This window comes from Pavona decussata, unplaced genomic scaffold (genome assembly GCF_977016875.1).
Source record: "Pavona decussata unplaced genomic scaffold, jaPavDecu1.1 SCAFFOLD_64, whole genome shotgun sequence".
Lineage (NCBI taxonomy): Eukaryota > Metazoa > Cnidaria > Anthozoa > Scleractinia > Agariciidae > Pavona > Pavona decussata.
In genome coordinates, this window is record NW_028145484.1 from 6341604 (window position 1) to 6358916 (window position 17313).

The 17313-nt window shown below is 38.9% G+C and overlaps 1 protein-coding gene across 1 annotated transcript; it reads right to left on the reverse strand.

Moving 5' to 3' along the window:
- Positions 1–2161: 2161 nt before the first annotated feature.
- On the reverse strand, positions 2162–14821 carry LOC146478786 (polycystin-1-like protein 2). The gene is made up of 10 exons (XM_085111762.1): positions 14531–14821; positions 13883–14035; positions 13264–13389; positions 12598–12789; positions 11242–11475; positions 9444–10172; positions 8321–8554; positions 5706–7010; positions 5435–5615; positions 2162–4993 (listed from the first exon to the last, which is right to left on the reverse strand). Exons 1-10 carry the CDS (start codon positions 14810–14812, stop codon positions 2976–2978), a joined length of 5454 nt encoding a protein of 1817 aa, XP_084967888.1. The 5' UTR covers positions 14813–14821; the 3' UTR covers positions 2162–2975.
- Positions 14822–17313: the final 2492 nt, after the last annotated feature.

Consider the following 17313-nt stretch of genomic DNA (forward strand, 5'->3'; position numbering starts at 1 on the left):
TGGAAAACATAGATTTTTGTGTTTGTTTGAGGAAAAAGGCTCTCGAATGCTCTGAGAAAGAAATGAAATTTATGCGACTTATATAGTCCGTGAGCTCGCCACCGGGAGTTCAATCACGGAGTTCGACACATCACCATGAATTTAAGGTCAAAATTACTGTTCACTTTGAGACACGTACGTTCAGTCGAATCTCCTATCCTATTAACCTGTTAAGGCTATATGCACCTTGGTCGACCAAAATACAAGGGCATGATTTTAACAGATAACCTCGGTCAACGTTGTCGTTCTTCTCAGTTTGCACGGTCTTTACGATCTATAGCGTAAACAGTCATAGCTCAGTTGGTAGAGCAACCGTTGATCAAATCCGGACATGGTAGGTTTGGTTCCTGTCGAGGCCAAATAATTTCTTTATTGCCTCTCCGTGTCCTCCTAATTCCTTACTAGGGCTTAAACAAAGTCAGAAATTCATCTGGTTGACTTACACTGCAGAATTAATTCTCTGATCCATCATCCGTTCCATTAATACTAGCGGCACAACATTCATTCTACCAAAAAACAGACTTTTTGGCTATAGATCGTGAAGACCATGCAAACTGAGAAAGACAGCGATCAGTGAGGTTATCTGTAAAACTCATTAATTTATATTACACACCTTTCTATATTTTTAATAATGTCATTTAAGAATCTTCCACCACGGCTTACCTCAGACTTGACAAATTTTGTACCTCACATTGTCCTCTATTTTTTTTGAGAACAATAAAATAGGAAAGAATATTACAAATTTTAATATTAAGCCAACCTCGCAAATTTACAAGTAAAACACATAACATTGTAGACATTACATGTTGAAAAAACTACAACAGTGAAAAGGTTTTCAAACTTCAAGCCTTTGGAAAAGTTAGGCATCTCTCTAGCTTATCTAGACAAAGAGTAAATAAGTCGTGAATGGACGTTTTTGGTTCCAAACACTCGAGTCACGTCAATTTGCTTGACCTTAGGGCAGCAAAAATTGTCCAGTTCTCAAGCCACTAGAGGGCAGCTAGTTTAAGGACGGTGCCTACTATTGTTACTGCGCATACGTTCTGCGCATCTCGAGATACTCGGGTTTCCTATGGGTGGTGCATGCTAATACAGGAATATTTTTGCGCGGTTTAAAACTATGTGGAGAAAGCAGAACTTAGCAAATGCTTTTGGTATCTCGAAAGAAAATTGGGGGTAACCATGCATTTTTCAGAGATAATTAAGCTTCAATTTAGGAAAAAATCCCATACATTGCTTCATATTTTGGCGCTTTTTAGAGATATTATTGCTTAATTATCTCTGAAAAATGCGTGGCTACCCCCAATTTTCGTTTTGGATTCCAATAGGCCTTCCTAAGATCTGCTTTTCCCGCATAGTCGCAAACCGCACAAAAATACTTCGATATTAGTAGGCACCGTCCTTAAGTTAAATCCCCTTTTAGTATGCCCGATCTCTCCCCTCTCAGGTAAATTAAGGCATGGGCCCCCAATTAATCACTTAAAAAGTGAAGGGGGGTGGTCTATCTCAGAACACTTTGGCAGTAGAAGGTTGAAACTTTGCCAGATACATATATTGACAAGTTGTGTCAACTTGGTGTTTTTTAATTATGTAAATGTTGTCACGTGACTTTGCACGGCCACAATTTACTTAAAATGATGAAAACAAAAATGGCAACACTTTTCGTTGTGAGATATTTAACCTTATTGGTACAAGACAACTTGCAATAGATGCATCTACAAAACTGTACTTGGCCCCTTTTGAATTTTTAAATATTTTTTAAAATACACGGATTTTTCGATTAGTACCCAGTCCCCCAAGACAATTATCCCCCTACGTTAGGCCTTTGCTTAGAAAAATCTTAAGAAGGCCAAGCACAGAAGTGATGTATTAAACGCCCTTAACATTATTAAAATGATAAAAAAATTAAGGACGCAAGAAAAAGTGTTGCCATTTTAAGATAAAGCTTTTTCAGCCGATGGAAGTCACGTGACCTAATTTGCATAATTTAAAAGTTCCAAATTACCGCAAATCAATAATGTATGTATCTGTCAAAGTTTCATCTGCCTACATTAAAAGTGTTTAGAGATAGACAGCCCCCACACTTTTTGAGAAAACAATTTTGGGCCCATGCCTTAGAAGCCACTGCTGGTGCGTTGCTAACGATGGTCGAAGAAATGTCAAAGACCCTATTCTGATCGGCTGTTGGTATTCTAACAATCCATCCAACCATCACGGAAACATATACATCCTGACTGTAGTCGTAGGGCAAACATGCAGAGACACACTCGTAACAAAATGGATTGCTAAATTTAACGGTGTGTTAACTTACATCTGAGCTAATATCCTGATGCGATCACAAATATTGTTCGCAACCATTTTATCGGCTTAGAAGGCTTACGGTAGTCCTAGAGCGTCACTTAAAGGCCTTTTTCTAAAGTCCCTAAAGAGCCTTAGGGAAGTAACTTCAGCACTGCTTTAAGCTTGCATAATGGCCGTATCGCTACGTTTGAAAAAATTTCGTGCCTCTATATTAGTAGGATACAGATAGGCAAGGCCTCAAATGTCGTGACACTGCCGCAGAAACTCAAATGATAGATAACGAGAAACGTAATTTGAGCGATTTAAATCCATTGCGCACTGGTGTGAAAAGTTAAGAAGGATTTTACGTTCGTAAAAAAAAAAAAAACAAGGCCAGGGAAAAAAATCAAGTTGGTAAAAGCACCATACAAGTCGACCCGGAACGCACAGACTCCGTTGAATCAAGTTTCTCGGTAGAGAGCTCTTTGGTGCCCCGTGGGTAAAGAAATTATTTTGTATTCGGCGAACTGCGCAGTGTCACATTCATAGATCGAAGTTTGAAACAGGCTGTTTCTCTTTCGATCGTGTATAAGGTCATCTGATTATTTCAGACCAAGAAATTATCCCGATATGCACAGTGAAAAAAAACCCCGAAATCAGACGTGAGATTCTTGCAAAACTTCAATGACAATGTGTCCACAGGACTTCCGCACATTAAGGGTAAGGTTGCTTTGGTTCTTATCGTGCTCGTCACTGACGTTTTTGGGTTCATGGTGGCTGCTTTCATTATTCCACTCCTCAAGACTGCTGTCCCTTGATGAAATAGTAGAAGTATATTTATCGTATTCATCTCCGTCTTTGCACGAGTATTTAGCGAGCTCTGACCGAGAGTTTTCCATAGCCTCTTTGACATCACCAAGGAGGAGTTCCTCTTCAGTTGGTGGAAATCTTAAACAGGATGATTCATCGTTCGAACATCCAGCCATGACGTTTTCGTTGTATATGGCATCTGACATATTCATCCCGACGACATTTCTGTTTCCGTTAGTCTCTTTTCCGTGGACTGTCTGGATGTCATTGACATTCTGTTCGCTAAAACCTTCAAAAGTGAAAAGGTCATGTTCAGTTGATTTGGTCCACTGGGGCACATAATCTTCATTCCTTGTTTGCATTTCATGTTTCGGAGACTGTGAAATGATGCCCTTGTGGGATTCCAGGCTTCTGTTGGTGGCGCATCTCCCATGGACTCTAGGAATGTCCATGTCGTCTTTTCCGTACGAAATTTCATAGCTTTGAAGACTCTCCGTTTCTGCAAGTTGCACTCTCCTTACGTGACAAGCTTCATCATTTACATTTATTGTCTGACTTTCACATCTTGGAAACTGCGGGGAGGTATGTTTTCTGCGAAACGATGATTGAAAAGATTTTCTAAACGGCGGTTTACGACTACTTTGCTTAATCCCGTCTTTGAAGCGTTGTATAATGTATACTCCAAGTTCCTCTCCTGAGTATTCTCGACCGCTAGCCTCGTTATACGCCTGGTTAAGGATTGCAACAAAAGTGTCGGTAAATATGATAGTCATACTTAGCATACAGGCCATTAGAAAAATGGGAGCAAACAGTTGTAACTGAGAACTACCTCCCAACTTTGAACGCAATTTACCAATCCCGATGGCCATTTGAAGAACTGAGCGGAGGGAGTTATACAGCGTTGCGTATTCCTCGTCTTTTGAACCAAAGAAAAGTGTTCCTAGGTGAGCAAACGCAAGAGCAAGGATCAGAATAACAAAAGAAAAAGAGCAAAGGTAGCGGTATGCAGCCTCTAGAGTCCATTTCATGACATGTATTTGACGGTTAAGCTTTATAAGCTTGAGGCACTTGATGGTCGTTATAACAATCGTTACGGACAAATTAACCTCTACTATACTCGCCCACTTAATAAGCTCGTATGCACTCCAGGAACCGAATGGATCATCGCGTATAGTTTGAAGGAAATCTCTCAGGCCATTGTCCTTCAAACATACAAGCAACAAAGCACACGACGATGACGAGAGTTGTAAAAATGAAATCCAGTTGAAGAACATCTTGAAATACCCGAAGCCGTTCTTGAAAACCTTAACAACCTCTAGAATAACCAACAACAGTATGATGATCGACCATAGAAGAATGCACAGACTGTAGAACTCCCGTAACGAAGAGCCAGATGAGGGAAAAATGTACTCAGACACAATATCGATCCTCTTTCTTCTCATACCCGTCACAAGCTTCTCATAAACAATCGTTACGCTACTAAGCAACAGATTCGCGGGCTCAAAAACAACAAACTCGATTAACACGACTGCTGACTTGTCATCAATCCAGTGTTTTTGTTCAATGCTTTGCTTGACTTTCAAAGCGGTATCGGTGTCGTACCCAAGCTTGGCTATGTATCCACCATCGGTGTAGGAAAGAAGATGTTTGCCAACACTTAATGTAGTTTTTGTATACCGCCAGTGTTCAGAGCAAAAGTGGTAAAGTTTCTCGGTAACCTGTTCATTGGTACTATTGTTCAGTGTCGTCCACCCCGGATTGTAAGATGGCGTAGTGTCTTTGTTTGAATCAGATAAGTCGGAAAGGCATCGGTTGAAGTGCGAGCGTAAGGTTGGTTCTGCTTGAAATATTCTGCATGGGATTTCTGTAAATTAAGGAAAGCATTATTATTATTATTATTATTATTATTATTATTATTATTATTACAGTACGTCAGAAATTGATTCGAAAAGTTGATTGTAAAAGTATTAATAGATCATCACAAATAATTATTTTTCCTCACAGCAATAATTCAATGCATAATCGTTAACATAACCTATTTCAGCGAACGTTAACCAAGGTTACTGATTTTCTGCTTATCTCTTCACTACTGTGGTTGGATTCAACAACTGATTTTTGGAGCGTTCAGGTAAAGTGAGAAGACCCAATTATAATCCCACGTCCTCTGGTGAAAAAAGTAGAATTGCAATGAACAATTTTAAGTTTCAATCCCTCAAATACCATTCCAAGCGAACCGTTTTCTAGAACTCTGTTTCTATTTTGACCGTTATGAAGCAACTCAGCAGGACTCAGTGAACATTGCTACCTGGTTTAAAACGTATTTGACGAATCCTTGGCAGGCCAACTACAAAGCCAATTTTGCTCCTTATCAGTCCATCCTCTTTATCATCGGCTCGGCTCCCAAATCCATCGTACAAATGTGCGTCGTAAACGCCGGGAACGAGTTCTAGCTTAAACCAGGTCCAAAACGATGTGGTATCCTTCATCTAGAAATAATTTAATGTGAAGTTAATTTAGAGTGGGTTGAGTTGTGTTGGTAGAAATTCAGAAAAAGTCACTAACGGGTGGAATTTTACCTTGTAAAATCCTTTGAAGGTGTCCTTGAGTGACTTTGTTAGTTGATAGCTGGACGGCCTGCGGTTTCCATTACAGATAGTTATAAGAAGGACGACAAAGGTGATGTAAATAACGAGTTCAACGAAAAAGCGACGCATTTTTCTTTGTTGCTGTCCAAAATGCCGCGCTCTTAGTCGTTCTTCCTCAGAGGGCTGTCCAATGTTCGTCAATTCATCTTCACGAAACACTAGTAATTCTTGTTGCGCTGTCTCGATGACATTGGTCTTAATTGGCTTTCTGCTTACCAAAGACATGATTGACGTATTAATGATTATGACGAATGGTCCAGTAAGTACGATATCTTGAAGGACTGAAATGCCGACCGACACCAACCACCGATTTGATACCGCCGCCCCCCATTGGATACTGTAAAGTATCGTGACAGATCCTGAGAAAATGGAAGCTGCCAAGCAGATCAGCCAACCAATCACGATGAAGCTTGGGGGCAGGAAGCCGCGAGTTCTGTTCTCTCTTTCATTGGAACGGTCACTTTCTTTGATGTTATCTAGTGGTGTTTTCCGTTTGATGTTCCTGAATATCATGACCGTAAAAATGCTGACAGGAAGGGAGATAAGCCCGGACTGTACACCAATGACAATTTGTTGTAGGCTGAGTTCCAGTGGGCCAATTCGGAACGAATTCGGATCGCTTTCTTGTTCAAGCCTATAGAACATTGCATTTGTTACCAGGGAAACTAGTATTATGGATAGCATACATGTAAGCCGTTGGCAGCGAGTAAATGGATTCTGTGGTGGTCTGGTGAAAAGTGACAAAAATAGATGTTTATCTGCAAAGCTCGTGACAGCGCGCCATTGAAAAAAATCCTTGAATCTCGTAAGTTCACTTTTAGAAGCAGCCTTGACCTCGATGTCTATCGCACCATCCAGCCTTTCAACAGCAAGCCATCTATTTGCTACAAAATGCCATTTTTCGTTGGTAGACATGTCTTTGACTACAACTTGGTACAGAAACCAAGAGGGGCTCTTACCACTGTTGTCATGCCAGATTTTTAACTTGTACAGCTGTCCCAGATGAACTGGAAGGTAAAGAATGAACGTGTTTACACTACCACGAGTAAAAAGCTTTATTTCTTTCCACGGATCCATAAAACGTATTGCGTCACTATTTCCTCGTTCGCCGTGCAGTTTGATGCCGACTCGTGCCGTTGTGCCATTTTTATACCATATTCCCGTCTGAATGGACACTTCATAAACGTAGGTGTTCTGCTGTTGCTGTTCTAGAGAAGGTCCGTTGCCCCTTACAACCTGTGAAACAAATAATCAATATAACTAGAAAAAGCAAGGGGTTCTAGAGTCTTTCTATTTCCATTTATCTCGACTCTGTTTTATTGTAGGGATAAGATAACACGAGATACATTGGAACCTCCCTCTACGGACACCCGCTTAATACGGACACTCGGATATTACGGACAGTTTTGTTTGTCCGGACGAAAAGCTCGTATGTTTCGTCTGAAATTAACCCGCTTAATACGGACAACGGCCACTTTGCTGTGTCCTCAATAACAAACTCTCATACATCGTCAACCCCGCTGTACGGCCACTGGTTATCTGCACACTGTCTATTTTCATTGTCACAATGAAAATGCTAATTGTAGGCATTGTACCCTGTTCAAATAGTGACAGATCTACGGGTTAACACAATTTTCTTCCTTAAAAGTAGAAGCAAAATAGCGTGAAATGTGACATGCCTGCCTTTCTTCCTGTGTTTTAGCCTTGTATTGTAGTCCTTAAATAAAGTTTTCTGCCTTCTACGCATACATTAAAGTTTCACTTCCTTAGCCTTTTGCTGTATAGTAAGTCAATTGCTTGTAGTATTCATTTTCCTCTTTGACGTCAATATTTTTGTCTCTATCAGCATCAGCCTCCGCTGGGAGGCTGATGCTGATACGACTTCAGTTCGACTCCTTTGCCGTGTTTCAAGCTGAAATAAAGTAGCTTTATCCCGAGATTATGATAAATGAGCGTACGTTTTCTTTGCTTTAAACTTGTCTAAGTTACAGCCAAGAAATGTAACAACTTCTTGTTGCTGTAGAAATGTCTTCTTTAGCCTTTCAATCGATGAAACATGTGTCCGTGACGTTTTTCCCTGTTTTTCGGAGAGCCCGCTTACGGATACTCGGATAATACGGACACTTTCCATGTCCCCTTGGTGTCCGTGTTAATCGGGTTGCACTGTATACCAGCAGCTTTGATGATGTTGGGTTTTTAGCATAGTAATTCGCTCGTCACTATATTGAAGAAGGCGGTCAGGACAAAGCTAAGTCAAAGAAGGAAGCTATAAGTATGTTTACTATTGCGAAGTTTTGGTATAATGAATGAAAAAATACTAGTCTTATACAAACTGAGTTAACAGAGCTTTCCATTCATGTATTTGGATGTTTATAAGTTTACAAATGGCAGATGGAAGTTACCGAAGTGAAGGTGCCATACGTTTCTCGAGGAGTTTTGCATGTTTTGTGTCGTCGGTTCCATTGACTATGAAGTGAAATACTGTTAAACTAAAAATGGATCCATTTTATAAAGAATGAATTCTAAACGTTGTTTGAAAATCTCACCTTCATCTTGTCTCTGTTATCAGCTCTTCTTGAAAACAGCAGACCCACTATGTAAAAGGTAAATATAAGGCAGACTGTGGCCAGAACAAACAGGTTCTCTGGTGGAAGGGGTGTTATCTCGTTGGAAACCCTTTCAAAATCGATTATGTTTGGAGCGACGTAAAATTGTCCAGCAAATGATGTCAAATGATTGGTCAAGCAGTCGACTCTGGTCTTATTACTCTCACGTGCAACCTGAAAATGTAAAAATCGAAGCCACCTGTTGGTTGATTCCTTGGAACTAAACTTACTTTTAAAGTTGCGTTTATTTAGACATTGTGATTAAATGTATTATAAAGGAAATAAAGGAAGAAGAACACGAAGGGTCGTGGGTTGGAATCCCAACTGGGGCTCAGATATTTTCTGTGTCCTCTTATGGTCGATTCTTTACATCTCCCTTTATTTCCTTTATAATACTAATATCAGTGGCATAGGTAATTAAATGTCCTTCGACAATGCAAGTTTCTGTATGTGATCTGTGCGATGGCAGCATTGGACTTGTGTTTGGTTTGACGGAAAACCTCTCAAATTAGATAGTAGTGATTTCGTGTTGAGAGGGTCTGAAATTCGGAATTTCCTGTTTCCTGCTATTAGGCTTTCTCGAAATAGAATAAAATAGTGTGATTTTGACGGAATTGTCATATTTTATTTTAAATCGTGCCACTTGACGGAAAGCAAATTTTCCTCCGATGAAATGCCCCACTTCCCACGGATTGGCAAAATTCTTCGGTGCGTTGTGGTTATATTGCACCGAATTTCTCTAAAATGTAATGTCACAAATTAGTTTGGAACGCGTTAAGTAAATTCCAAAAGAAAAAGACGGTTAAAAACAATTGTGAGTTGCGCTTTACAGGATGATTAAGAAACAGGACGTGTCCAAGCTAACTATGCTTACTGTCAATCTTGAAGATGAGTTGCGTTCACAGTTAAGTTCCTTTCGGTTTGTATTGCGATATCTCGGACTTTGTTTTACACCATTGGTAATGAACTACAAGGTGGCAATTTCTGCGTTAAGACTGTCTGAGTACGAGCTTTTTGTGAAAAGGTTAAAAAATAAATTATGTTTTGCCAACTTGTCACTAACCTGACAACCACGGGCTGACCAGTTTTCACTAACTGTATCCCAGAACACACAGCTTCCCACCGTGACGAAGAATGTGTAATTAACATCCATTTTAGGGTTGAATTGGCGTGGTACTATTTTCCCTGCCGTAGGAGGTGGTTTTTCTCTAACGCACGAAGCCTTCTCTGTTCCCTTGGCCACATCCTCGTTGTCACCGCTGCTTTTAACCATAGAAGATGTTCCTGTAATATTTACGCCATCTTCTTGAATCTCGATACCAATCAAATGACGCCCAACATGACCTGTAGTATTTGGTAGGAGATGAAACTCATAAGGATCACGTGACAAACAACTGTTGTTTTCACCCTTGGTGGCGTTCCAGCACGAGTTTGGCAAGGTCAAGTTCAAGTCGTATTGCTGACGTGTTGGTCTTAAGCCTTTCCTGATATAAATGCGCAATGTGATGTTCTTTTTTGGCTTTATTTGAATGGTTAAGGTGGCTTCAGAAGATGGAATAAACACTGAATGATAACGCATTTCTTTTGATTTAAGAAAAAGGCCGGCATCTCGTACATTATGGTCCTTAATTTTGGGGGGCTTTTTGGAGAACGCTATTTTTATTGGAGTGCTCAGATTAGATATTTTCAGTCGTGTTTCGTTGCTGTTCCATATGCTAATGTCAATAACAGAGAGATTTTTATTCGTCATCCCCGCTGTCCAGGTGTAAGGATTGTTTTCGATCCTGATGATCTGAAAGAATATCAGAAATTATTTCGTTATTAATTGAGAAGGTGTTTTAAATTCTTTTATTTGTGTCGCGTTTGTTATGTTTCATCGCCATTATTACCCACACTGTTAGGACGGGTGATGTCACTCGCTACAAACAGTCGAATGCTGCATTAGCTATTTGGAGGTGAATACTACATGATTAAAAAACAGAAAAATTAAATAACAGTGAAGAAATAAGAATAACTGTAAAAAAGAATACTAATAAAATATATAACTTGGTCTTACAGAAAGATCAATACATAGGTTTACGAGTACTAAGCTAAGATGCCAGAAGCAGCATAGCAAACACTTTACTCTACATAAGATAGGAATATCACCACGTAAAAATGTAAGAATAATTGTTGCTGATACTGGCGTTTTTCGTACGCCAGAATAATGCAGCTAGTAAGGAGGTTAGAAAGTGCCGTCAATTCTTCGTATCCCATATCCACTTTGGTTGACCTTAGTTGTCTCGCCGGTTCGACATATCACTCTGCTAGTCTCAGAGTTAAATGAAGTTTGGTATATCTGAACCATCTTTGGATCTTACTCATGATTCTTTGGAAGTCTTCGTCAGCTTTCGGAGATAGACAGTTGTATAACATTTCGACCATCCTCCAAAATTTTCTGAAACTCTTCGCAAAGTAGATGGTAGTTCTTTGATCACAAAGGATCGAATTTATTTCAAAGATCTGAAGAAAACTGTAAAAAAAATCCTTTAAACTACTTCTTAATGTTTCATATTAAGTGGCTCGGGGCGTGTATCTTAGGGGCACGGCGTGGTATAGTTCTTTAATACTATCTCGAGGAAGACCTTGCATATGAGATTTTTGTATTAACGCCTAAATGCTGGAGTGTATACTAAATAATCAGGTTGCTTGTGGAGCATTTCTTGGTACATCACTCAGAAGCCGTTCATATCTAATATATCACTTAGATAAATGTGGAGATGATTTTTAGTTTTTTTTAAAGATTCAGTTTGTTAACATTTTAGGTAGTGTTCCAGAGCTTGAGAGGTGTATCGAAAATCACGCCCTTTGTTTGCTCTTACCTGTGCTGATCCATCCCGGAGGGCTTCCTTTAATACTCCAGTGAATGTAAAGCTAATTTCATCGCCATTTACGCGAAAGACTTGCTCATCAACACTCGCGTTTACTTTTGCAAGTAAAACGGAAACTCCATAGCCGTCCATTTGGATCATGTTTAAACTTGTGACGTTATTCAGAATCTTCCTTCTCATACTACTTATGTTGTATATCGATTTCATTGCCCTTTTAGTGATGTTCTGTAGGAGGAAAAATATCTAACTTTGTGATTTTAAACTACCGCTTAGCTGGAGGAAAAAGAGTTAACGTATGCGGGATAGATAAACGAAGACTAACAGTTGCAAAGTGGCCTTATTTGGAGCATAGTTTTCTATCTCTATCTTGGACGGCCAACTTTGTGAAACAACTGTGATGTCCATCGAATCTCCAACTCTGATTTTTCATATTTTTTACCCCTCGGTACCCCAAAGTGAGCTCAATAAATCACATAAATTAAAAAAGCTACGGAATTTCTGACAAGCCATGCACTCTTATTTGTACTAGTTTTCCTTACGTGAGATCATATCATCGGTGTGGTTACTTTAATATTTTCTTTCTATTTCCACAAGAAATAAATGACATATAAATTGTACTTATCGCATGACCATGTCCAGCATTTACCATCTTCATCTTAATCAAGCTAATTGTTTGTGGGTTTTGCTTCCATAAGAAAAGACGACCTATGTTTCTTTTTGATATTTTGACATTGTTAATTTTAACAATCGAAAAGATTAAACGTTTTCTCATTCAATATTTGTTTATTTTTAACTGCTGTTGGTCAATATTTTTTAGCAATCTGCAGGGTGGGAGCGGATTAAGCCCCAACTCCATAAGTGCGAGGTTATTAAAACCATGACACTGAAATTTGGAGGATGGACACTACGTTCAAACGTGTTCCCCTTACATCCACAACGGGTAGTTATAATAACGTCATATGACGTACGAATTACGTCACCATTTTCCAAACGGCGACCATCTTTTGTCCACCATCTTGGATTTCTACATTTCCAAAAACTTCAGGAAACCACCAAAACTAACCAGAAGTACTTTAAAATGATTTCAAAGAACGAAAGGTACTTCACTAAGAAAGTAAATTATGTTTATTAAAACAAGACTGTTTCAATTTCTGAAATTGCATTAGTAACTTCTGAAACTCAGTTAACATTGATCTACCACACGGAAGTTTTGCCCAATACATTTCGGAAAAAGTCAAGACGTTTTGTGGCTTTTAAACAGTAAAAATGTTATAAAAGTTCGAAGTCCATGCGAGAAGACTTCTCGCCTGGTTTAGATAGACTTCAATAATAGAAATTGTTGCTTACTTTTGCTCTCCCTTTGTTTCGGTTCTCATTCCCGGGTATCAAAGAATACTTGGCATCGTCAGAAGCCATACCAATAACAAGGGCCGCTCCTTTCAAAAGTATCTCCGATATGTTACTGATGTTGGGGATGCTCTCTGCTCTTGATTCAATTAAGAAGTTTACAGCTTTCTCAAGGTATTGAAGAGAAATTTCCTGCAATATTATAAGGAAAAGGAAACCTGAAAAAGCTTGTTTAGTCACTGGAAGTGATTTGTTGCAAAGACCACCACGTACAAAGTTTGTAATATACCATATAAGACGGTAAGATAATTATCGTCTGGTTTAGTGTATTCCTGCGAGGGAGTTTTGTTGGTGACATTGTGACAACTTTGCTGAGCAGAAGTTTTCATCAGAGTCAAATGGATTGTGTTTATCCAGTTGAAGGTATAAGTCTCTGGTTCTTGACTCGATTCGTTAGTTACGTCAAGATACTATTGGTCGTCTTACAGTTATCAGGGTGAGTTGCGTCGAGATCGTATTTGCTGAGAAAACTGTAAAGGGTGTGTTTCAATGTTTCTTTTGTTTGTGTAATATCCATGTAAAGTGTATGGATAGCCCGATGGGATAGAAAAAGACATAACTATTATACTGACGTTTCTAATATTAAAGATGCAGAGCTTCATTTACCTGAATTTCCTCTGTAGTTTCTTCTTTGATGGCGTTACTGAACACAACACAATCTCCCACTTGCTTCAATTGCTGAAGGCTGCTTAACTGGAGTCTACTTATACCATGCATCATAGTACTTTTAATCTTAAGGAAAAGAAGAAGAAGAAGAACAACAACAACAAAAATACACGTAAATATAAAATTGTAAAGAAACGTTCCCGTTTTACTATCACTAGGCAGTGCTGGACTGTCACTCTTGGTAAGCTATAGTTTTCATGAAGTTTGAAACTCAAGCTATCCGCTCTTTAAACAAATGCAGCCAGATGGCTGACTTATTGGAGCATAATGTCCGAGGCCGCAAGATTGTCTGAAAAATGATCAGTTGGTCGATAAGCGAAGCTTCGAGGACGACTGTTAAATTCTGAGGATATCTCTTTCAGCCGAGGGAATTTCCATCCGATATACTATGCTACTAGGAAAGGGGATTGTTTGGTTCTTTTCATAAACCTCCTCTTGGCTGTTTGGCAGTGTATTTTGGTTTTTTACGTAGTCAATTAACTAATCTCTGTATTTCCTTTATCAATTTTCCAGTGACTACAAGCTAGTCATTGAGCAATGTAGTTTAAAATCTAATTACAGCTGTTCTTGATGTGCTTGTCATTTCCGTCTTTTCTGCTATGCTCTTTAAAATCCACATGTTGTATGCAGCCTCTTCATATTTGCCAGCATCGATGAGGTCTTGAAATATTCTGACTGCCTGGAAAATTTCTGATATTGTGAGGCTGATGACCTAGAAGTTGTACAAATGATTGTGGTGAGATTCATTATTGCCTCAGTGCGAAATAACTTCAATGGGTGTTAAGCAAGACGATGTAGGTTTAAATATGGTTAAAATCTTTTGTTGAATCCAACCTAACTCCTTCTATTTTGGATATTTTTCGCAATGTTCAGGCTAACAAATAAAACTCCTGGAATTTAGTCCGAGGGAAAAACAAAAAGGTGTTTTCCGGATGCTTTAATCAACACCAACCGATATCAATAAACCAAATTAAGCGATTAACATCGACTGATCCATCGTATCCAAGACGCTGGCTTTGTTTCTACGGAAGTTATTTAGAGAACAATAAAGGACGAGCTTAGTTATTACTATTTTTTTCATGTTACTTTAAATAATGGAAGTGATATCCTATTGTTTTATACGGAAAATGTATAAAATGGTCCATGAACTATTAACAATTAAACTACATCTGAAATTGATTACTAGAACCTAAAAGGAACAACGTACCTTGGTAACCACATGATCAAAAAGTGAAGGAAATGTCAAAAAGTTGGCTTCCACTTTTAACCGAACACCGTAAGCTTCCAAAAGGTTACCAACTGGTAGTGTGATAGTGCCGCTTGTAGGTCGCCAGTTTGGAATAACCACAAGCTCACTACTGGAATCGACTGTGATTTTGTAATTAGTAGCTTCCATGTCACCGTATTTGGCACCGGTACAGCGTAAAGAGAATTTGTCCAAGATTGCCCTTCCTTCACTTGGCGTTATTACGCAGTTCAGGGGACGCATGAATAGTGTTTCAAGAAACCCAAAGCTGTATTTGTAGGCACTTATGCGATTGATGCTCCTCGCGAGGCACCTGACGTAGATTAGTCCTGAAGGACGGAAAAGGCTTGGATATAAGATTAGCTTGCGGCTGCTACTCATTTTTCCATACTGGTAGATCTTAATAAACACACCCGATTGTTTGTCCACGTTAGCAACTTCCCAGTTGTACAAAATGTCTTCCGTGGCGTTACAGTTCGTTTGTAGACTCGCTGATACGCTGAACTTAAACCTGCGGACTTCTTCGTTAATTATAACTAATTGAGCGTTCCAGGGATCTTTGCCAAGGGTGACTGTGATGTCAGGTGGTTCACATTTACGGGAAGCTGATGAAGAGATTAAGAAACAAAAAATTAAAAGCAACTCTCAAACTCATCAAAACAAAGGAAATCACTAGCGTGAAGAAAGTTTTCAAATGCGACCTTAATTATTATAAGATTTAATGAACTAACAATTATTAATGGTTTGGGAAGCCTACGACTCGTTTTTTCTACCCACTTCTCGGTGTTTGGAAATCATATGAAAAAGTTGATATATTACATAAAATGGCAACACCACTTCAATCTTGTCTTTGCAACAAGTGCTTTTCTCCTTTACACAAGCCTTTTCTTTACATTCCCCTTCAGCACCTGTCACGCAGGTAAATCTCTCTCACATGGCGGCTATTAAGATTTCTTATCATTATCATTGTATGATGTAAATAAATAGATAAATGATTCAATAAATAATTGAATGATTCCAGCTTTTGGTATTGCAAAGGACATCCATTCGAACCAGGAATCCTTATAATGTTAAACGAATGTTTGCAGAAAATTTGCTACGAGACTGACAATCCTTACAGGTGGTGCATCCTCAACCAGTGTTAGTGTAAAGAGTAGTTTTAAGTCAGTTCTCACCTGGATATTGAACTTGTAAAATGTCATTTCCAAAAATGCGTCTGTTTCCCTGATTAGCCAACGAACTTTGAAGCTGGGTAAGAATAACCGTAGTAGCGGATTCTATACAGTAGACTGTAATGTCAGCGGTAATGGCAGTTTGTTCGACGTCCTTTTCAACAAAAGGAGGACTGACGTATACGAGAGAAAGAAAGGTTGAAATGAGCCATTTTAGGAAAATAAATGAAAGAGTGAACGGCATTGTAATGAGTGAATTAAAAAAATTCCTTCCTTCCTACCTCCTGTCTTCCGCTCCTCCGTTCTTTCCTTTCTCCCACTCTCCTTCCTTTCTTCCTTCCGGCCTTCCCTCCTTCTTTCCTCCTTCTTCCCTTGCTTCCTTGCTTCCTTCCTTCCTTCCCTCCCTCCCTCCCTCCCTCCCTCCCCCCCTCCCTCCATTCCTTTCCTCCTCCTCCTTCCCTCCCTCCTAGCCTTCCTTCTCTTCTTTTTTCTATCATCGCTTGTCAGTCAACCAGCCAACCAGTTTTTTTAAAAAAAATTAAGGTTAAGGTAACAAGCCCGCCACACGGTCCCTGCATTACAACAACTTACAGTTACAAATTAAAATGTAAAACTATTTTATTATCGTAAAAGTATAAAAGTACTCTATCCTACATTTGAAAACTACCATTAAATCGAAATTTAAAAATAAAATCTAGTACTACTAATTATTCTGAAGGGACGGATATTCCGTTCAAAAACGTTTGTAAAAGTGAACTCGCAACCTTGACTTCACTTGTTAACGAGTTATAAATCGCAGATCCAGAGAATCCAATGGAAAGCTTAAGTCAGCCAATTAGCTAGCAAGTTAACTACTAACACAAAATCTGACTTTGGAACCTTAAACTACTGCGCATGCGACAGCGATTTAACGATTTTTTTTCAACAGGATATGAAGTAAGAGTATCAAACCTGAACTGGTGTAGTTCAACGGACAGGAACCCTGGAACATTCTTAAGGTACTTGTCAACCTAAACATGAATTAAATATTCTTATTCAATACATATAAGATAGGGAACATTCGTCTTTTCACAGTTGTCCTGTTGACTATAATTAGTGTAGAATACTAATTGTAACTTAGTTGAGAAGTCGGTGTAAGACGAACAGGAAAAAAATCTTGATTTGCGTTTAATGCGTTGTGTCCATCAACAACAACACTTTATTTTATTTTTTTACAAGTATTTACATTAAAACAAAAACAGCTTAGAAAAAAGTAAGGGTATCATGTTACCATCAAGTTGTGATCCCGAGTGGAAATGAACCTCACCATGTTAACCGTGAAAAAATTAAAATTATCTTAAATGTTGCCATGTTGCAAGTCGATATGGTTTTCGCTTTCCAAAGAATCTCCCGTGGACAGTCAATCAAAATGACCGGTGTTGGAAACATGCCATGTACAGAAAAAGATTAGTGCTTAGTACCACTGATAAATTTCATACTTTCTTACATTGTCCAATCAAAAGCTGTAAAATCGTTTTGGAAATTCTTTCAAGTTTTTAGTATAAGTACTAAAATATTATTTGCATAAACCAA